Source organism: Helianthus annuus, chromosome 13 (genome assembly GCF_002127325.2).
Source record: "Helianthus annuus cultivar XRQ/B chromosome 13, HanXRQr2.0-SUNRISE, whole genome shotgun sequence".
Lineage (NCBI taxonomy): Eukaryota > Viridiplantae > Streptophyta > Magnoliopsida > Asterales > Asteraceae > Helianthus > Helianthus annuus.
The window spans coordinates 77,565,083-77,588,598 of record NC_035445.2 but is presented as its reverse complement, the minus strand read 5'-3'; the positions used below and the strand labels follow the sequence as shown (position 1 = coordinate 77,588,598).

General features: G+C 34.0%; 2 protein-coding genes across 2 annotated transcripts; both read left to right on the top strand.

The window, feature by feature from the left end:
- Window positions 1-3,490: 3,490 nt before the first annotated feature.
- Window positions 3,491-4,087, top strand: LOC118485785 (zinc finger MYM-type protein 5-like). The gene has a single exon (XM_035982235.1). The coding sequence runs from the start codon at window positions 3,491-3,493 to the stop codon at window positions 4,085-4,087; it is 597 nt and encodes a 198-aa protein (XP_035838128.1).
- Window positions 4,088-10,639: 6,552 nt separating this feature from the next.
- LOC110898271 (R-linalool synthase QH1, chloroplastic) lies at window positions 10,640-15,138 on the top strand. The gene is made up of 7 exons (XM_022145033.2): window positions 10,640-12,602; window positions 12,671-12,941; window positions 13,445-13,817; window positions 13,887-14,105; window positions 14,188-14,326; window positions 14,404-14,652; window positions 14,746-15,138. Exons 1-7 carry the CDS (start codon window positions 12,396-12,398, stop codon window positions 15,049-15,051), a joined length of 1,764 nt encoding a protein of 587 aa, XP_022000725.1. The 5' UTR covers window positions 10,640-12,395; the 3' UTR covers window positions 15,052-15,138.
- Window positions 15,139-23,516: the final 8,378 nt, after the last annotated feature.

Below are 23,516 nucleotides of genomic sequence, written 5' to 3'. Positions count from 1 at the left end.
CTAAAATTCATGTAACCTAATAATGTATAGGTGATGAATGTTTGTATGTATGGTGAGTAACATCTTGCTACAATGAATAAAATAATTTCTGTCGGCGGTTCAAAAAAAAAATATAAATTAGTCAGCAAGATTTAGAAGTTTTAATTTTCTACATGTCACAAGCCTAACATGAAATTCATATATTTGGGTCAAACCCATAAACATGTTTAGCTAAATGGGTGGTTATAAATTAAATGGAACGTGTGAATTTTTGGTAGTAGTTATGGATTTATTTTTTTTACTTGCTTTAGTTTGGGTGTACCTTTGGTTATTTGGATTATGTCAGCATTATTTTGTGTTTTACGTTTGCTTTTGTTTATTTATGCATTTGAGATTGGTTGATTTTCGGACGCGTGTATTCACTTAATCATTAAAGATAGAAAGAGTACTTTATTCAAAGAACGAGAGGTTTTTTTTTTGTGAAAAAATAAGTATCAAATTTCGATGTCTAAGGGTGTAGGGAGTGGTTAAACACTTTGGAGTGGTAAATCAAAAAACCGACCAATCAGGGCGCGCCATGTCAATCAGTCAAAAATGTTTAAACTTTGGTGAAAAGTGTTGGCAATGGTTTAAACACTTGGTGAAGTGGTAAACTATTTTTTTTTTAAAAAGGAAAAAGGTGTGATTGGTTGAGATAGGAATGGACCCCACCCACAATACCCTCTCTCTCTCTCCTTCCTCCCCTCACCGAATCGTCAAACCATCACCGATTTGGTAAACTTTGAGTGGCAAACTAGTGTTGGCGGCGGTGTTTACCGAGTGGTAAACTAGTTTGCCACTCTTTGCCGATCACCACACCGTACACCCTAAATAAAGACTAGATAAATTCTGATGATCTAAATAAAGACTAGATAAATTCTATAAATGTGGGGTCGATTCATCATAACAATTAAGTCACACATTACAACCTTTGAGTATAACGTCGTAGGTACATGAGTACCACCATCGAAAGTCGATGCCGAAGTACAAGATGCTATTGTAGTTCCAAGTTACTACTTAGGCACAGTTTGCTACTGACCTTCTATAACCAAGTTGCTACCGATGACCATCTTATGACTGAATTGCTCTCGAACTTTAGTAACTTAGTTTCTACCGAGCAGTAGCACCTTCGCTACTGATTTCCTGTCACTTTTGAAGTTCATTTTCATAAAACTTTTCATCAGTCCATGCAAACTGCCGTGACCCAGCTAGGCATTGCCCATTGGACCCACTACCAAGACGTTGCCTCAATAGGTTACACCACGTGTAATACCTGCGAGAGGATGAATGCTGCCACGGAAACCTGATGTGGATGGAGTAGGATATCAGGAAGGTATGCCGTGGAAACCTGATCAAAGAGGTCGACGGTGATAGGAGCCGGAGGTATGACATATGGCCTTATAATCGTTATGCTTGACGAAACCTTTTAGTTATTCTTTTGGCGTTTTATTTTTTCCCATAATTTTATATAATTTCTCTTAATAATTGCGATTTGGTTTTGATTAAGAAACTTGAATGTCAATAGTGATCTTCATTTATGAGATCGAATGATAATGTTTTTTTTTTTTTTTTTTTTTTTATTGGTTGCTCAAATGACACGTCTGTGTGTAGTTGGTTTGCTTATTTTCTCACAATTGTCTCCATCATCACCAATTTTGTCACATGGCTTTCTATATAACAAGCAATTTATAACTATGACCTGTCGACACACAAACACCGTTGGATAGAATTTCGATCAAATAAACAAAAGACTTTTTTGTAGTACACTTTGTAAATTATATGAGTCAATGATCAATTTTTTTAATAGATACGAAATCTCTATTTGAAAAAGGTATCACTTCTATGGCTATTGCATATACATTTTTTTATTTGGCTATCGCATATATATTTTTTTTTATTTTTTTCCATTACTGATATAAGCATATGATTATATTAAATGTATTAACATAATTAGGTTGATCTCCTTTAGTTGGATAAAAGGTTAAAAAAAAGTATTGGATTTACTCAGGGGCGGCTATTATGGTGTGTGGGGAGTACTTCCACACAAAGCCTGTTTTTTCAAGGGGCACGTAGGGCTGTAAACGAACCGAACGTTCAGCGAACAGTTCGTGAACCGTTCGGCGGGAAGTTCGTTTACGTTCGTTCGTTTAATAAAAGAACGAACATGAACAAGAAATTTCGTTCGATTAGTTAAATGAACGAACATGAACAGAGGTCTCGTTCGTTCGATTGTGTTCGTGAACGTCTGATAAGGTGTTCGTGAACATGTTCATGAACATTCGTTGATTTGCGTTCGTTTATGTTTGTATGTTTGTGTTTTAATTAAAGAACTTTGTACTCTTTTATATTATTAAACTTTTATTTATTTTATTACCCTAACAATTAAACTAGGAAGCCCACTTTCACCTTGTTTATGTATCATTTTCCTTTCATTTCTCATTATTTACATTGGCGAATACGATCGACATCCGTTCCACAATAAGAGATAGTTCGAGTGCTACTCTCTGGGCCATCTATCTTAATCCTTCGTCGCATTCGCGAAATTTATTTATGTTCGTTTGTGTTCGTGAACACGCTCATTTCCTTATTGAACGAACACGAACATAAAATCTCGTTCGGTAAGTGTTCATGAACCGTTCGTAAACACATTTATTTCCTTAATGAACGAACACGGACAAGGCCTTGTTCGTGTTCGTTCGGTTCGTTTACAACCCTAGGGGCACGAGAATTTTAAAAGAAATCGATATATATATATATATATATATATATTATTTAAAAAAAATTGTACACACATAACAAATCCAATACAGAGCCCATTATCAAATACATTTGAATTCTTTATAATTTACCCAACTTAACAATAGGTTTATTGGGCCCAATCCAATGCTAATATGATTTAAAAAAAAATACGTAGCCAAGCAGGAAACTGAACGGACGAACAGCGATTCTGGAGACTAGCGAAGTGGCGATTCAGTGAAACACGTTGAAGACGATTCTGGAGACTTTGAATTTCGGATTGCTGGATTAGTGGATTGCTTTGAATTTCCGAACATCAGGTGAATTTCCGATTGAAACTTTGAATTTCTGATCGAACTTTGATATATTGAAACTTTGATTCTGAATTTCTGATAATTTGAAACTTTGAAAGTTTGATTTTGAACATCAGAACCCGTATCGTATATTGTCTCTTATTTCTGATCGAACTTTTTGATATATTGAAGCTTTGATTCTGAATTTCTGATAATCTGATACTGATAATCTTATCGAACTTTGATATGTTGAAAGTTTGAAAGTTTGATTTTGAACATCAAACCCCATAATCATCATATTAATATTTATAACTCATTAAGTCAGGTCTATAAGTTGTTTCGTTTAATTGTTGATGTTGAACATCAAATATTATTTTGTTGAACATCAAAACCCGCATTGTATATTGTCGTATTGATTAAGTGTTGTCGTATTTTTAGGCATGATGGCTCCTAAACAAGCTTCCGGGTGGCAAAAACGTCAAAAAAGGAAACGAGCGGAAGAATTGGTGAAGTCTCAAGCCGATGCTAGGCAAAATTTTTTGGTGCCTAATCCACCTACAGTTAATGTTGAAAATCAACAAGAAGACGTTGAAGTATACTTAGAAGTAGAACAAGAGCAAGAACGTGTGGAAGTAGAAGACGAGGAAGAACGTGTGGAAGTAGAAGACGTTGATAAGCAACAAGAAAATGTTGAAAAGCAACAGGAACGTGTGGATATATTTGATCCAGGAAGGTGGGAAGGACTTAATGCGGATGAGCTTAAGGTATTGGTCGCGAAAGGTCCTAAAAGAGATACTAGTATAGAGTTTGGTCCACTTAATCAATATAATGGACGATTTTCGGCAACTATTTATACAAGAACATTATCAAATTTGGAGAAGTGTGACAGAGAATGGCTAGCATATTCAAAAGAGCTAGATAAGATGTTTTGTTGTTGTTGTAAAGTGTTTAGAACTGGGCTCCTAAAGGTAGATTGGAAGGTGAAGGTTTCAATGACTGGCACCATGCTAGATTGTACACCCGATTCAAGTCACCAATAACAGATGACTATCATAGTGAGGTATGTAAATATATCATCTAATTCTGTTATTGTTGAGGAGTCTTTTTTGGGGTTTTTGAATGCTAATGATACCACTGGGAAAGGGCTATTTGATGTTACTTGTGCGGAGTTAAAATCTCTTGGTCTTGAAATTGGTGACATGCGTGGCCAAGGGTATGACAATGGGGCAAACATGAAAGGGTCACGCCAAGGAGTCCAAACTAGATTTTTAAAACAAAATCCTAGAGCATTTTACACTCCTTGTGGGAGCCATTCACTTAACCTTATATTATGTGATATGGCAAATAGTTGTGTTAAAGGAAAGAGCTTTTTTGGACACATCCAACATATTTATACTATTTTGGGAAATTCTATTAATCGTTGGTAAATTTTGAAAGACAATGTGAAAGGTTGGAGTATTAAGCCTTTGTCTCAAACTCTTTGGGAAAGTCGTTTTGAGAGTGTTAAGGCTATCAAATTGCAACTTGCCGATTTACAAGAGGCTTTGCTTCAAGTTGGAGAAATGCATAACGATGCTGCAATTGCAGATGAAGCAACATCTTTAGCAGAAAGAGAACTTAGTGTCTTTGATTTTTTGGTATCAACTGTCATATGGTATGAAGTGTTAAATCAGGTGAATCTTGTGAGCAAAAAATTACAAGCAAAGGATATTCATCTTGAAATTGCTATTCAAGAAATAAACAATTTGATTAAGTACTTTAAGGAGTATAGAGAAAAAGGCTTTTCAAAAGCGATTGATAAAGCTAGAGAGATTGCAAGTGAAATGGTTATTGATCCGATATTTATACAAAAACGTATAACTAGAAGGAAAAAAAAAAGAAAAGATGAGAGTTCAAGTAGCGAAGAAGTTGCATTTACAGTTGAAGAGAATTTCAGAGTAAATTATTTCTTATATATTGTTGATCAAGCTATAGCTTCTTTAGAGAAACAATTTGACCAATTCAAATGGTATGAGGGGTTATTTGGTTTTTTGTTTCCACAAAAGTTGAGGAATATTAAAGATGAAGATCTTAAGTCGTCTTGTTATCGTCTTGAAGATGCACTCAAGTTTGAAGGGAGCTCAGATAGATATTGATGCCGAGGCACTATATATGGATCTTAATTTATTTTGTGCATCACTAACCAATAAATTTAGCAACCTTATAGATGTTTTGGAGCATATGAAAGAAGATGATTATTTCCCAGAAGCATGCATTGCATATAGAATATTGTTAACTATTCCAGTCACTATGGCATCTGCAGAAAGAAGCTTTTCAAAGTTGAAGTTGTTAAAATCTTACTTACGATCTACAATGTCTCAAGATAGACTTAGTGGGTTGAAGATGATAGCTATCGAGAACGAAATCTTAGATAATATAAATTGTGAAGATTTGATCCAACAATTTGCTATGAAGAACGCAAGGAGGGTCGCACGAATCATTGGTTAGCTATTAACTTATTACTTATTATGGTATGTAACTCATTAGAATACTATGATTTTGTCATTATCGTAATTGCATTGTTTATCAAATACTACATTTTTTGTCATTTTCGTAATTATATTGTTTATCGTTAAAACATACGGGCCTATTTTTAGAGCTCGAACAGGGTACGTGAATTCTCAGAGACGCCACTGGATTTACTGGCCCTTCCTCTCTAATTTCATTGGGTCGAACCAGTGATGGGGACAATCCACAGTCATAAATATGTAACTCAACTAGTCAGGGCTCTTGTCTACAACACACAAGTATAGAAAAAAATATATATGATAGAATGTATCAACTAGAAGTAGTCAGGGCTCGAGTTTGTTTACAAAGAGGTTTGGGATCATGTTTTTGGTGATGGAAAATACGTATAAACCTTTGTGAATACAAGACCATATTTAAAATGACTCAATACCAATGATATCTTGGCCTGGTGGCATCAAGTATTTATCTCCATCAAAGTGGTACGAGTTTAAGTTTCACAATGTGAACAATAGGTGGATGTTAGGAGTAGAATTTAGGAGAGTGTGTTCATCGCTAAAGAAATAGGTGGCCCTTGTAAAAACTATTTACAAAAATTTAAAGTTAGACTAAATTATGTTGGCAGGACATTAAACTAAACACAAAATAGACGTAAAACCCTTGAACCACGCACAAGCGTTACGGCGTGTTAACTCGCCATATTAGTCTGTATATGCAGTTAGTTGTTAGTTAGTTTATTTAGTTGGTTATTGACAATTGTTATAGTTAGTTATTCAACTTCTCTTATTGTCTATTTATAGAGAAGGCTATGCATTGTATTAGTTGGTGTGATATGAAAGATTTATCATTGTGAGAGCTCATACCTGATTCTATATGGTATCAGAGCATCACAACCGATTCTGTTACATCTCCGACCAACTTTCCGGCCAAAATCATTCTTCTTCGGCAAGTTTTCTCTGTTCTTGTTCTTGTTCTTCTTCTTTCACGCTTTGTTTCTCAATCTTTTCAGATCTGTTCTTAACTCTAAAACATTTCATATTATCTGCACTGATGTTCTTCATCATCTCTGTACATAAATTTTCAACAATAGACTTTTGTTTACCTGTTTAACTGAAGATTGTTTACTTACTAATCATGGCAGAAACATCATTTACAAGTGATGAAACACTGAATATCATGACTTTCATGACAATCAAGCTTAATAAAGATAATTTTTTGAACTGGCGACATCAAATTCTTACAGTTCTTAATACTACCGGTCTTCTACAGTTTCTTAATCAAGAAATAACTCCACCACCAGTTGATTTTGAAGCATGGGAAATATGGAAAAGATCTGATGACCCTGTTTCTGTGTTTATAATGGCAAATCTGTCTTTCTCTCTGCTTCATCTTGCACAAGAAGCACAATCAACATCAGATCTCTGGAAAAGAATTGAAGATTTCATTTATCAACAAAATCAATTAGGATTGAATTTTGATTTTGAACAAATTGGATCTAGGGTTTCATTAACCAGCGGCGGTTCTGGTTTAGCATCACACGCGCCGTCGCCTGAGGTCTTTCACACGCCATCCCTAGAGGTTTTCAATCAAGATGCTGATTCTGAATCGTCGCTACTGGAGGATCATTGTGATACATGTGATGGTCAGCGTATTGGTACACAGTGTATTGAATCAGAAGAGTTTAATTCCTTCATATTAGAATTTGGGCCTCACATCACAACATTATCCATATTTGGGCCTCAATATTTTCCCACATGGGCTAGTCATCGGTCATCACCACATTTTGGACTAGTAGCTGACCTATCTGATGTTTGTGAGCGTATGATTCGTGGGTTCCCGACTCTGGCACCACTGCTCACATGACTGCCGATTTTTCTCTAGTTTTTGACACGGTTCCGTATTCTGGCTATAAGAAGGTTGTTGTTGGCAATGGTATGTCTCTTTCTATCTCTCATATTGGCACCACTTTACTTCACTTATCTGATTGTAGTCTTACACTCATACATGTACTTGTGTTTCCTGGCTTAGCCAAGAACCTTTTAACAATCACACAGTTAGTGATTGATCATCCGATAGCTGTTGTTTTCTCTCATCTTGGCCTGTCTATTCAGACTCTGGATGACAGCTCCTCCATCACACGCGTGGTAGTCCACACCAACTATATTCACTTGCTGCTTTAACTTCTGTTTCTCATGAGACTTGGCATTCCCGGTTGGGTCATCCGTCTGATGATGTTTTGTCTAGATGTTCGTTTTTACATTTGACAAACAAAACCCAACACACACATTGTAATGCTTGTAGTGTTTCAAAATCAACTAGATTGCCTTTTACATCTGTTGTATCCCATTCTACGTTACCTCTACATATTATACATTGTGACACTTGGGGTCCCTCGCCTGCTATGTCTAGAGATGGATAACGATATTTCATTACATTCATTGATGAGTTTAGTCAATTTACATGGATGTATCCGTTGACTTGTCGTTCTCAATCGGTTGATTGCTTTTAACATTTCAAACCGCTAGTTGAGAACCTATTCTCATGTACCATCAAACATCTTCAGCGCGATGGTGCTCCTGAGCTCATTCATGGTTCTATGGCTCGTTTTCGTTCATATTCCAGCATTAATTATCGTATTTCATGTCCATATACTACCCAACAGAATGGGGTTGCTGAGCGGAAAAACTGCCATCTTTCTGACATAGCTCGAGCTTTATTATTTCATGCTCAGTTACCAAAGAAATTTTGGTGTGATGCATATGCTACTGCTGCCTTCCTTATTAACCGGTTACCATCACCGGTTCTTCATTACTCATCTCATTACGATATTCTATTTGGATCTCGTCCTGATTACTCTCTTTTTTCGTACCTTTGGGTGTTTGTGCTATCCGTTTCTAGGTGATATTCGAGCGGATAAACTTTTACCCAAGTCTACTCCTTGTATCTTTGTTGGATATGCTCCATCTCATCTCGGTTATCTCTGTTATGATCCTCATATGTCCCGTACGTATACTTCTCGACATGTTCGATTCCATGAGTCGATTCTTGACATTCCAGGGAGTTCTACTACTCTAACAGCTTCTTCAAATTCCATTCCTTTCTTCATTCGTCCCATTCGCTTCCGACTTATGTTTCTTCTTTATCTACTCCTATTATTCCTTCCTTGTCTTCTCCTGTTATTTCCTCTCCTGATATTTCTTCACCTACTTTTTTCCTCCTCCTCTTCCTCCTCCTTCTTCTCCTCTTCCTCCTATTTCAACTCACCCGATGGTTACACAATCTCGTGATCATATATGACAGCCACGTCATTTTCCTGATCATGTTCTTCTTCATGTCTCTACTGTTCCCACCACTGAGCCTTTCGCATTTCGACAGGCTCAATAGTATTCTGTTTGGTGGGATGCGATGCGTGCTGAGATTGATGCGCTTCATGCCAAACCAGACATGGCATCTGGTTCAGGCTCCCACTAACGCCAACGTTGTTGGTTGTAAGTGGGTTTAAGGGATTAAACATAATCCTGATGGAACTGTGAGTCGTTATAAAGCCCGGCTTGTTGCCAAGGGCTTTAATCATATTAAAGGTATTGACTACACTCATACTTTTAGTCCTGTGGTCAAACCGACTACTATTCGTCTAGTTCTTTCAGTCGCTTTCTCTCGAGGGTGGTATATTCATCAGGTTGATGTCAACAATGCGTTCTTGCATGGGGATCTTTCTGAGACTGTGTATATGACCCAGCCCCCAGGCTTTGTTGACTCATCTAGACCACATTATGTTTGTCGTCTGTAGAAGGCTCTTTATGGCCTAAAGAAGGCTACTAGAGCTTGGTTTTCCAAGCTATCCACTACTCTGCTTGCTGGTGGTTTTACCTAGTGTCTTTCAGATGTATCTCTCTTTGTTTTCAGTCTGAATTTGATACTCTGTTATGTCTTGGTCTACGTTGATGACATCATTATTACCGGGAGCTCTTTTGATTTTGTTACTGGCTTGATTGGGCGCTTACATTCTCAGTTTACGCTCAAGGATTTGGGGCAGTTGTCATATTTTCTGGGTATTCAGGCCACATTTTCTGAGGATGTTTTACACTTATCTCAACAGCACTACTTACTTGATTTGCTACAGCGCGCTGTTCTTGCTGATTGTCGACCCTTATCTACTCCTGTCTCTTCTGGTAGACAGCTTTCTCGACATACTGGTGATCCTTTGTCTGGCCCAACTATGTATCAGAGTACTGTTGGTGCATTACAGTATCTTGTGCTAACACGACCAGAGATTGCTTATGCGGTCAGTAAGGTGTCACAGTTTATTCAGACGCCTATTGATCGACAAATTCAGACCGAAACGTAATATATTATCATAGAAAAAAATAACTAAGTCAAAACAGTAATAGAACCACAAAAAAAGGAAATAAAAAACTAAAAAAATTTAATAACTTGTGCGTCTATGCTTTGATGACTTGTACATTATGACATGCAATTCCGTTAAACGAAACTTAAATCGAAACGTAGATTTTAATAATTTTAATAGTTGAATAAATTATAAAGTACATAGTTTATTTAAATTCAAACTAAATCATAAAGGTTATTTTATAGTTTTGCTAATACTCTAAGAAAAGAAAAGTAAAATATGTCATACGCAATAAAAGCTTATACATAATGTTTGTGAATATATAACAAAGAAACAAAAAAATATACATGACATCCACCTATTGATCTATGGAATTGCATGTCATTCAACGGCTACAATTTTGTGAGGAGGGTAAGTTCTATAATTTTTCTTTGAACGGCAAATTTCTTTTAATTTTTGTTGTGTGTACGACAGGAATAATCTTCACAAGAGAATTAGAATCTCACCACTGAGGGAGGTAACACCTTCCTAGGTTTTTGTTATGACCGTACGAGTACTTTGGTCAATATTTTGTTATTTTACGATCAAACAAAATATTAAAATTTTTTGAACGTGCGCTAATATTTCGTAGAATATGAGTTAGGACATGTGGCTAAATTATGTCCATGCCATCCCATGATCCCATGATGATACATGTGATGTTGTATATAGTGCTACTTTCTAACATTTGTCTTCCACTGTTGCTTCATTGTGCTTCTTTCCATGTTCACTTCTCCATAGCGAAGATTTTTCGTGTGCCACCTAGACGACCTGAGATTTGCAAGCCGATAAACTCATCACAAACCAAATCATATGTTGTTGAACCCATCGTTACACGACGAACAGCAAATTATGAGTCATCGATATGGTCGTATGATCATGTTCAATCACTCTCTACTAAATACTTGGTAAGATCACCAATTTCAGTGTTCATATTGAAGATCTAAAACACGCGTCAAGGTATCATTTCTCTTTCGTGTATCTACAAGCCCAAACTAATTCGTAATCTATAAATTGTTTTATGGAATAATGGATTTTAATAATCCTAACTATTAGCAGTTGGCCGTCAAGGGTCCCAACCTCAAAAATAACCAGTGGTGGTCCCACCTTTTCATATATTGTAAACCAATAGACTTTTACTAAACCGAAAAGATAAGGGGACAAAAAGAAATTAAGGTTCTATTAGTAAAGGTCCATTAGTTTATAGTGATGACAGGAGCTTGCAGCTTGGGAAGTGTAGTGGTCGCGTTAACCCGTGTTGGGTTTTACATAAATTTTAAACTTTGAACTTCCGATCGAACTGTTTAACTTATGCTTCCGCTATTTACCTTAAGCTTTGTTCTTGAACTTAAGACTTTGGATGTAAACTTTATTAGTCACCTATCGTATTTTGATAAAACTACTTTATTACTTCGAATGTTTAATATGATCGGTGGTTAGATCTTGGTCAGTCACACGCCTCGCGGTAGTACTCTGCAAGTGGAATTTGAGGGTGTGACAGTGTTCATCGCTAAAGAAATAGATGGCCCTTGTAAAAACTATTTACAAAATTTAAAGTTAAACTAAATTATGTTGGTGGGACGTTAACTGAACACAAAATAGACGTAAAACCCTTGAACAACGCACAAGCGTTGCGGCGTGTTAACTCGACAAATTCAGAGTGAAATGTATTATATTATCGTAGAAAAAAATAACTAAGTCAAAACACTAACAGAACCACATAAAAAGGAAAATAAAAAACTAAAAAACTTTAATGACTTGTGCGTCTATGCTTTGATGACTTGTACATTATGACATGCAATTCCGCTAAACGAAACTTGCATCGAAACGTAGATAAATAAATAACCAATCAAAAGCAACTATTATTCAAATGTGTTTGAATTAATAATATTAATAGTTAAATAAATTATAAAGTACAGAGTTTTTTAAATTCAAGCTAAATCATAAGGGTTATTTTGTAGTTTTGCTAATACTCTAACGAAAGAAAAGTAAAATATATCACATACAATTAATAAAAGCGTATACATAATGTTTGTGAATATATAACAAGAAGAAACTAAAAAAATATACATTACATCCACCTATTGATCTATGGAATTGTATGTCATTCAACGGCTACAATTGAATAGTAACTTTATGAGGAGAGTAAGTTTTATAACTTTGAACGGCAAATTTCTTTTAATTTTTGTTGTTTGTATGAGAGGAATAACTTTCACAAGAGGATTAGAATCTCACCACTGAGGGAGGTAACACCTTCCTAGTTCTTTGTTATGACCGTATGAGTCCTTTGGTCAGTATTTTGTTATTTTATGATCAAACAAGATATTATAATTTTTTGAATGTGAATATTTCTTAGAATATGAGATAGGACATGTGGCTAAATTATGTCCATGCCATCCCATGATATTACATATAATGTTGTATATAGTGCTACTTTCTAACATTTGTCTTCTATCATGGCTTCATTGTGCTTCTTTCCATACTCACTTTTCCTTAGCAAAGATTTTCATGTGCCACCTAGACGACCTGACATTTGCAAACCGATAAACTCATCACAAACCAAATCATATGTTGGTGAACCCATCGTTACACGACGAACAGCAAATTATGAGTCATCGCTATGGTCGTATGATCATGTTCAATCACTCTCAACTAAACACTCGGTAAGATCACCAATTTCGGCCTGTTTCTATCTTTCATGAATATATTTTGAAGAATTTAATCTACATAGGAAAAAGATTACGCAGCTAGAGCAGAAAATCTAAAGGAAGTAGTGAAGACGATGATACGAAAACATAGTGTGGTGGAAAATCCGTTAAGAGGCCTCGAATTAGTTGATGATTTGCAGAGACTTGGGATTGCGTATCATTTTAAGGAGGAGATAAGTGATGTCTTGGAGAAGATTTACTACGAAATTCGCTACAAGTGGAGTGGAATGAACTTGAACCACCAATCTCTTGGTTTTCGACTGCTAAGACAACATGGTTATCCGGTCACCCAAGGTTATACAAAGTATTACTAAATTATTTTAGTTACTAATCATTGTTTAGGGAATGGATACACAAAATCATTTTAGTTACTAATCATTGTATAGGAATGGTTATATAAAAGACTATTTTCTAGTTTTTTTGCAAAGAATACAAAAAAAAAGCGAAACAAAACAACTTATTTGTTTTTAAAATAAAAAAAATAATAAATACAATGAAATAATTGAAATGAGATATTTATTCATCTTTTCCAACATTATAAAGAAATATACAAAATCCGTTTCTTTATGTAATTACCTACGCATATAGGCAAACACTTAAAAAAAACATAAAAAAAATAGTCTAATGGTTTTTTTTTACATAATATAGCCATTTGTAAATAATTGAAATATGAACTATTGACAGAAAAAATTAAACGATTTATGTTTATTCTTTTATTCTCGCAATAATGTACTCTTTTGTAACGAACCTCTCTCTCGTTATGTAAATATTTTAACTAATTGACTCTATATCTTTAGACATATTTGGCAACTTTAAGGACAAGATTGAAAATCTTAACCCGTGTCAGTACGAGGATTTAGTCACGATTTTGAACTTATACGAGGCGTCTTATCATTCGTTCGAGGATGAGAGCGTACTTGATGAAGCAAGAGACTTGACAAAAAAATATCTTGAAGAAAAACTAGACGGTGTTAATGTAAGTATAGCACCATTAGTAAGTCATGCTTTAGAGGTTCCACTGCATTGGAGAGTACCGCGGGTAGAAGCAAGATGGTTCATTGATGTATATGAGAAAAGAAATGACATGAATCCAACATTAATCGAGCTTGCAAAATTGGATTTTGATATGGTTCAAGCTATTCATATTGAAGATCTAAAACACGCGTCAAGGTATCATTTCTCTTTCACGTATCTACAACCCCAAACTAATTAGTAATCTATAAATTGTTTTATGGATAGGTGGTGGAAAAATACAAGTTGGGATAAGAAGTTAACCTTTGCTCGTGACCGGTTGGTGGAGTGTTTCCTGTGGACCGTAGGTTATAGTTACGTACCATGGTTTAGTACTGGAAGGAGAGAGATAACAAAGGTCAACGCCATGATTACTACTATTGATGATGTCTATGATGTTTATGGTACTTTGGGTGAACTGGAACTATTTACTGATGTTATCATCAGGTAAATGCTAGTTAGAAGACTCTTACTTCCCTTGAAGCATCAAACAGTTTTCATGAGAACTAAAAAGGTTTTAACTTCTTAGATGGGATATCAATGCGATCGATGAACTCCCAGAGTATATGAAAATATGCTTCCTTGGACTCTACAACACAACAAACAATGTCGCGTATGACATTTTGATAAACTCAAGAATCCATGTCCTTCCGTACCTAAAGAAAGCGGTATGTGATTATGTTGCTGTTAAGAATAGAGCCATAGAGATTATTTTCTAACTCTGCGATGAATGGTAATATTATAGTGGGCAGATTTATGCGAGTCATACCTTCGAGAAGCAAGGTGGTACCATAGTGGACATACACCAACACTCAATGACTACTTGAATAATGCTTGTGTAACAATAGGAAGTCCTCTAACACTCATGTATATGAAGATTTTAACATCTGTTACTTCAACCGAAGAGATTGTACAATGGTTTGAAGAATCTAAGAATATAGTTAACCATACAGCGTTAATCGTTCGACTTGCTGATGACCTAGCAACATCCTCGGTACGCCTTTTTGTTAATATATACCTACGGGTATGTTATGGTCTTCGTATAGAAATTAATAGCTTTAACTCTTCATCTTTTTGTTTGTTTAAGGATGAAATGGAAAGAGGGGATATCTCAAAGTCGATCCAATGTTACATGCATGAAAGTGGTGCAACTGAAGACGAAGCTAGAAGGCATATCAAAAACTTAATTTTGAAAACATGGAAAAAACTTAACAAAGAACGCGTGAATGCTAAATCCCAGCTTCTGCGGGAAACTGTAGACTATGCAATGGACATTGTTAGGATGGCACAGTTTATGTACGGTAAAGGAGACGGGCATGGTCGTCCAAATGTGACTAAATCTCATGTACTATCATTGTTGTTTAATCCTATCCAAGGGATATATTGTCAATAATCTGTGTATGGATGTTTGTATAGATTAAAAAAAAATATAAATATATGCATATAAGCAAATACAAAAAATTATACTTTTTTACGTAAATAGAACGTGTAATTGTGTATGGTTGTTTGTATACATAAAAATAAAATCTATCAACTATAATAAAATAAACCAACTTTTAGACACGTATCATTCATTGAAGGTATCATCAAGGTAGGGATCTTGTACAGAAGTGTGAGAAGTGTATTATAACACTATATAACACCATATAAACAACGTATAACAATATGTAACACCATATAACAACATATAACACCATATAACACTATGTAACACTATATGACACTATATAACAATATATAACACTATACATCTATCATAGACATGCTATCAGACAAACTATAGTGTTATATTTGTTATATAGTGTTATATGGTGTTACATATTGTTATACGGTGTTATATAGTGTTATAATACACTTCTCACACTTCTGGATTAATGTACAAGATCCTCAATCGGTATCATCAAATCTATATTTATCTTATATTAACTAAATAAAAAATAAATTAATATTAAATCTTATCATACTTTAATAAAATATTATCCACAAATCTAAATTACTAATTTAATATATTTTTAAAACAAATACTTCTCTTTCACACTTATCTTATATTAAATATATATATATATATATATATATATATATATATATATATAAGTAGAGGATCCTGTAAAAAGTGCTCAAAGTGTGAGAAGTGTATTATAACACTATATATAATACTATATAACACCATATAAACACCTTATAACAATATGTAACACCATATAATACCATATAACACTATGTAACACTATATAACATTATATAACAAATATAACACTATAGTTTTGTCTGACAGCATGTCTATGATAGATGTATAGTGTTATATTTGTTATATAATGTTATATATTGTTACATAGTGTTATATGGTATTATATGGTGTTACATATTGTTATACGGTGTTTATATGATATTATATAGTATTATATATAGTGTTATAATACACTTCTCACACTTTAGGCCCTTTTTACACTATCCTTACCCTATATATATATATATATATATAATAAACTAATATTAAATATTATCTTAATTTATTAAAAACATAACTTTTTTATTATTTGGTATACAATATTATATTTATTCAACTCGTGTAAAATGCGGGGTTTTGAAAAATATAACTTTTTTTATTATTTACCATACAAAGTTACATTTATATAACCCGTGTAATACACGAAGGTTTTAAAGATATAACTTTTTATCATTTGCTACGTAAAATTAGATTTATTCAACACGTGTAATACATAGGGTTTTTGAGGATATAATTCTTTTATTATTTTTTAGACTTTTCAACCTGACTATACACGGGTTTTTTAAAGACACAACGTTTTTAGTATTTAATATACAAAATTACATTTATTTAATATGTGTAATACACATGGTTTTTAAAGATATAACTTTTATTTATTTGATATATAAAATTACATTTATTTAACCCGTACGATATACGTGGTTCATAAAAATATAACTTTTTATTATTTAGTATATAAAATTACATTTATTCAATCCGTGTGATACACGGGGTTCTAACCTAATAAAAATTATAAATGTATGCATATATTTTGTTAATTAAAATACCAAAGAAACAGAATATTATACTTTTTTACGTAAATAGAACGTGTGATAAATATACATCACATAAAATGTTGATTCATGAATTGGAATGTGTGGCTCGGTTTCTTCATCCCATCACATCACATCACATGTGGCCATGTTGACATATATGGACATGAGGGATACTGTATCATCGTCGGTCCCTCCCGACATTTCTTAACTGAAATGTTGAAAATAATATGATAAACAATTCGTTTAATCATTTCCATGTCTTTATATGGGAATTTATACTCATCACTTGATATTACACGTGATGTGTCTTTTTTATTTGGATTTTGGCTAAGTATATAACTTGCTTTAACCGTTTATGTTTAGTGTACTTCCCGGGTTCGAGTGTATTACTACACCACTCCCATACACTTTAAATTATTATCTTTTCTAGTATTCTCGATTGAAATTCATTTCATAATTAATTCTTACCGGATGTCTTGATCAAGCCTCGAACCGAAGACATTTAATCTTTAACTTTTAGCTCTGATTACCAACTTGTAAGACCCGGTCTTAAATAATTAAAGTTTCATAAAAATTTGCACATATACAGTAGAAACTCTATAAAATAATACACTTGGGACCACCAAAATTTATTAACTAAAAGAGTTATTAATTAATCGATAAATTAATAATTATTAATTTATATATTAATTAATATTTTATTAATTTATAGTAGAATACTTAGTTTACAAACACCTTTCAAGCTTCCACTTAATTATTGTATACAATGCATGTATATCAAATGAACGGCCCAATTTGAAAAAAAAACCTTCAATCTCCCACCTTATTATGTTTCTTGTGTTCAATGTATCACTTTATGGACATTAAAAATATTTTCTACAATGGAGCCCCCTTCGCGAAACGAAGCTATTAAAGCGGCAATCACATTGAACAATTTCTTGTTGAGCTATGAGAAAACAACACCAGAAATTCTTACCATGCTAAGGAAAATTAGAGACGAGATTCAAGGGGAAATTGATTTCAACAAAAAACAAAAGACAATTGAATCATTTTTCAAGAAACCTTCATAAATCATTCATGTAATATGCTATATATAAGGAATTATTAATTTATAATTTATATGGGGTCTAAAGAAATTATCAAAAATGTATTATCTTATAATTATAGCGAATTATTAATTTAGCACCTTATCCCCGAGTCGGGACCGGCAAAAAATATTTATCTTAGAGAGTTTATTAAATAATCGAGTATTAATTTATCGAGTTTCTACTGTCTACATAATACAAGTGCACGTCATTACAAAAATCTGAGTTTCACAAAACTTATAAGTGTATCACGCATTTATCATGACGATAATAAAAAGAACAAAAAGCGGAAACTTGACATTTAGACGTCTTCGTCTTCATTTAGCTTGATTTCAATCAGTTCCATCATAGTAATCACCTATATATAATTTAACATCTTAAATGTTAGTTAGATAATGCTTAAAATGTATTTTGATAACCTAAGTAACCCAAAACAACAAAATAAAAATTTTAGGAGGAGACCCGTCGACGGCAAGTGTACCGTAGCTTACGGCACACAACAGAAACAACTGGGCAGTTTAACTCTGTCGTAGCCTACGGCAGTCAACAGTAGGTTACGGCCTTGTGCTGCTGTTTCTTCTAACTCTATCGTAGCCTACGGCAGTCAGCCGTAAGTTACGGCTCAGCACTGTCGTTTCTTCTTTTCCTGTTTTATCCTTTTATACGAAAAACTGTGTATCTACTTGGTTACTTATCCGTTTTACCTCAAATTTGTTTCTACTTGATCGAAAACCAAGTACCCACATTTTAAACTCAAATTCCTCAACCCGGATTAATAACTCTTACACCTTATGCTATCGGATCATACATTGTTCATGCAATTATTCGAACCGCTTACATATTTAACTATATTAACCGCATATTATGAGAAAGATTATTTCCTTACAATTTTTATATCCCTTCTCTGAGTTTACTAAGCTTGCGTTTACGCTCCCGTTACCCGGTTTGTGTCCGCAATATTTTGACTCGTTTGGTTAACTTTAACCAAACGAAAGCCTTACTTATGTTTATCTTGAGGAACTCACATCCTCCATATTTTGACCCATTTCTTGGGTTCACCGTTTATATCCTCTGTTCCCGTTACTCGGTTTACGCTTTCGATTCGTTTGGTTGTTCGTGTGAAATCCATTACTTATGAACAAACCAAACATATCAATATTCGCTATTTTGACGCGTATGATTGTTCGTGTGAAATCCATCACTTATGAACTAATCAAACATATCAATAATCACTATTTTGACCCAAACATATCAATATTCACTATCTTGACTCGTTTGATTGTTCAGGTGAAATCCATCACATTGAACTAATCAAACATATCAATATTCGCTATTTATCCACTCGTTTCATTCATGTGAAATCTATCACTTAAGAATGAACCGAATTTCACGAGTATTACTTCATTGTTCAACATATAGATTAATATAAACTATTAACAAGAGCCTACGAAGCATAAAAGCCACGTACCTTAAAGCTTTCCTTTTAAGCGCGTATCTGCCCCGGTTTGACCTTCTGAAGCTCCAATTGAGTTGCCTTAGGTTAGTTACGTATGGATGACAAAGAATCTCTACTCATGCACGAATTATAGCCCCAAATTAGCTTTCAATTGTTGATTCTTGGTTAAGGAAGGGTTTCACCCTCTTTCTCCCTCTCTGGTCGATCCTCTACACACATACTGTGTGTGTTTTTGTTTTAATTTTTCTTTTTAATACAGTAAATCTCTAGTTGACCACTTTAGTCCCTTAACTTTAGTTTCATTTATTAAAGTCACCATTCTTTGTTCTATTGACCAAATAGTGTATTACTAACTAGGTTAATTGTTCCTAGTTATTATACTTTATAGTTTTATTCAAGGGTATTATTTTATATGTATAAGTAAACGTACAAATACATGTAATCATATAGTTTGATATTTTTGGGGTGCTACACACACGTTCCCTTTCCGAAAAAGATCAACAGTAGAAAATTCAAATAAATTTGTGAAGAAGATGATACAAAAAGGAAGTGTGGCAGAAAATCCTTTTGAGTAGCCTAGAGTTAGTTCATAATTTGAAGACTTTAGACTTGTAATGTCACGTCATTTTTAGGATATTAAAGTGATGTGTTGGAGATGATTTACGACAAACTCGGGACGAATAAGAAATGCAGTCTCGCATAAAATCCTTCAAAACTCTTGGTTTTCAACTACTAAGAGCACCAACAGAACCGGACACGCCGGACAAACTCACCTCAGCATCACGCGCTTCCAGAAGAACCCACCTCACCATCCACATCGTCGGACTATGCTGAACGAACCATCTCCCCTCACAACTCGTGTGAAATCTCATTTGAACTTCCGAAGACCTCTCACTCTCTCTTCTCTCTCACTAACCTCTTTCTTCCATCTTGAGGCCAGCTCGATCCAGACGTGCACAACCCCAGACAATGTGGGTGCTCTACCAGTACACAGTTATCCAATCCCCAAAGATAAAAAAAAAATATAAAATCATTTTCAAGTTATAAATGTTTTAATTTACTATATATATAGAGAGAAAGTATAATGTACTTCAAGGCTTAACCTACATTAACATACATGACAAAAAATATAACGTGCGTTATTATCATAGAACGTGCGTGATTATAGTCCCATGCGTGATTATGTGGTCCCATACGTGATTATGTGGTCCCATGCGTGATTATGTGGTCCCATGCGTGATTATACCCCTGATCCAACGGTTACCATTGTCTCCTACGTGATGTATGATAAGGCATTTTGTATGAGAGAGTAAAATGCCAAGATCATCCATGATGTTTGGCCTGGTTTGCTTGTTACATGCAAAATAACTTTTTTTTTATATCTGCACATCTAACGTTTTGATTTTGTTGTCATTTCCATTCAAATCACAAACCAAGTTAATATATATTGTTAATTCAGGAACAATTTTGGTAATCTAACATTTATTTTCTGTTTTTTTTATTTTATCTTTTACCTTTAAATAAAAATAAAAAAACTAATTATAATTATAATATATATACATATTTACACTCATTATATACATACACACACATTTATATTTATGACACTTATTTTTTAAATTTACTCTTTTACCTTCAAATAAAAAGATAATATAATTAATTATAGTATATATATATATATATAGGAAAAGGATCCGTTAGGAACCACCCTTTATTGGGAGAACCAGTGTTGACACAACAAAAAATACCTAAAAATCTAAAAAACACACAAAAAAAATAATATTTTTTTATAAAAATCGCTACTTTTCGTTAATAAAAAATAATTTAAAAAAAATTGGATACTAAGTAGCGATTTTAATAAAAAAAATGGTTTTTTGGGGGTTTAGTTTTTAGAATTTAGCTTGGGGGGTTAGGTTTTTTTAGGTTTTTTATGGTGTAGTGGGTTTATTTTGTTGTATTCACATTGGTTTTCGTTGTTCTCGCAATAAAGGTGGTTCTCGCATGAAGCCTCCCCTATATGTATATAGGATTAGGTTCAAGAGTGAACAAATTCTTGAGAGTGAACTGAGTGAACTAATCTTGGCCCTTGATCATTTTTTAGATTAAAAGGGCAAAATTGACATTAGCCAAGTATATTTAATTAAAATCCCTTAATTTTCTCATTTCTTAACTCTCTCTCTCTCTCTCTCTCTCTCTCTCTCTCTCTCTCTCTCTCTCTCTCTCTCTCTCTCTCTCTCTCTCTCTCTCTCTCTCTCTCTCTCTCTCTTTCATTTTTAATTATTTCTCTATCATTTCTTTATCTATAGATTTTGTTTTAATTTTAACTTCAATATTGTTTTTCTTTTATTATCCATATATATAGATATCATAATATATTGTTTTTAACTTTTTATAATTTTCAGTAAATATTGAAAAATTTCTTTGAGAATGAAATTGTAATTATTTTTTCTCAGGCAAAACTTTCAAATTTTGGCAGAAATGGTCCCTGCATGCTTAAAACTTGATCATCGACACGTTTAAGCCCCGTTAACCCCATTTCAAGGCTCTACAATGAAGTTAAAGCATAGGGAATATGAAATATGCTCAAAAACATCTCGAATGTCGGTTCCTTTGGTCGTACGGTCACGTTATTCGGTTAATCACGACGAAAACTCGAACGGACGCGAAAACGATCCAAATTATGCGACGAATGGTATTTTTGCATTCCAATCACTAAAATAAAATATTTTAATGATTAAAAAAAATTTTGGATGTCTGGATATGTTCAGAACGTAAGATATGCGCGTAAATGCAAACTGATGCATTTTTTGACGCTTTTAGTCCCTATTGATTAAATAAGTTTATTTTCGCATACCGAACCCCGCAAAGCCTATTTCTAAGCTATGTAAAGGATATCTAGGGTATACAAATCGGCATAGTTTCGCAGTTTGTCGCAATTAGTCACTGCGATCGAATAAACTTGTTTTTGACACACCAAACCCCCCAAAACTTATTTCTAAGTTATGTAAATGTTATTTAAGGTATGTTAAGCCTATGTCACTATTCCGGAGTATTTGTCGCGTTAAACTGATTACGTTTACGCATTAGTTCGCGTATAACTTGCCAGAAAGCGATTTAAAGCTTGAAATTGAACTAGGACTGATGTGTGAAAAAGTCACATGGTATTGTACAAATTCCTAGAATGAAACACAAGATTTCATTGGATTTGCATTTGTATGATGGTCGCAGAGGCACAGATGTCACAACATGTGATATGTTTCGTTTGCATATAATTTCATAATTTCATAATTTCGTTTTCATATAATGGTTTTTTTGAGCTATTGTAAATTATAGCTCAAAAAAATAGTTTTTTTTTTTGTTATGGCGTTTTAACTGGGAGCTATATGGCTAAAAAAAATGGTTTTTTTGAGTTGTTGTAAATTATAGCTCAAAAAAATAGCTTATGGCGTTTTATTTGAACACCCAATTCATGTGAGTGGGTTTTTTAACAATATTAACTCTTAGTGTAATTTAACATCAATGCCACATGTCACCACCAAAATCGTTCTCACTGTTCTCACGTATAAAAAAGTTATTATCGTTTAAATATGATGGGGGAAAATGGCATGTGCACCTTTGTTTGGATCTTCCTATTTTACCCCTCCTGGTAGTTCCAAGGCCCCTATTATTTACAAAAATGCCACCGCATCAATCTCAGCCACAAACCACTAAGATTTTGTGGCTGAGAATCGTTCTCACCGTTCTCACACTTTGAGGCGTTCTCTCCTAATCCTGTTCCTATATATATATATATATATATATATATATATATTTAGGATTAGGATCAAAAGTGAACAATTTCTTGAGAGTGAACTGAGTGAACTAATCTTGGCCCTTGATCATTTTTTACATTAAAAGGGTAAGATTGACATTACCCAAGTATGTTTAATTAAAATCCCTTAATTTTCTCATCTCTTTCTCTCTCTCTCTCTCTCTCTCTCTCTCTCTCTCATTTTTAATTATTTCTCCATTATTTCTTTATCCATAGACAGGGTCGGCTCAACTATTTTGGTGGCCTAAGGCGCAGTAAAATCTTGTGGCCTTTTTCCCAAAAAAAAAATGTATGTGATTGAAAGTTAAACTTGAAGGGCCCAAGTGTAATTATTTGAAAGATTGTGTTAAAATTTAAAAACAAGGAAAAAAATGGTGAACCAGGGATTCGAACCCAGGTCTCACCAACATCCATACATACATAAAACCACTACACTACCAACCATCAATCTGTTGATAACCCAC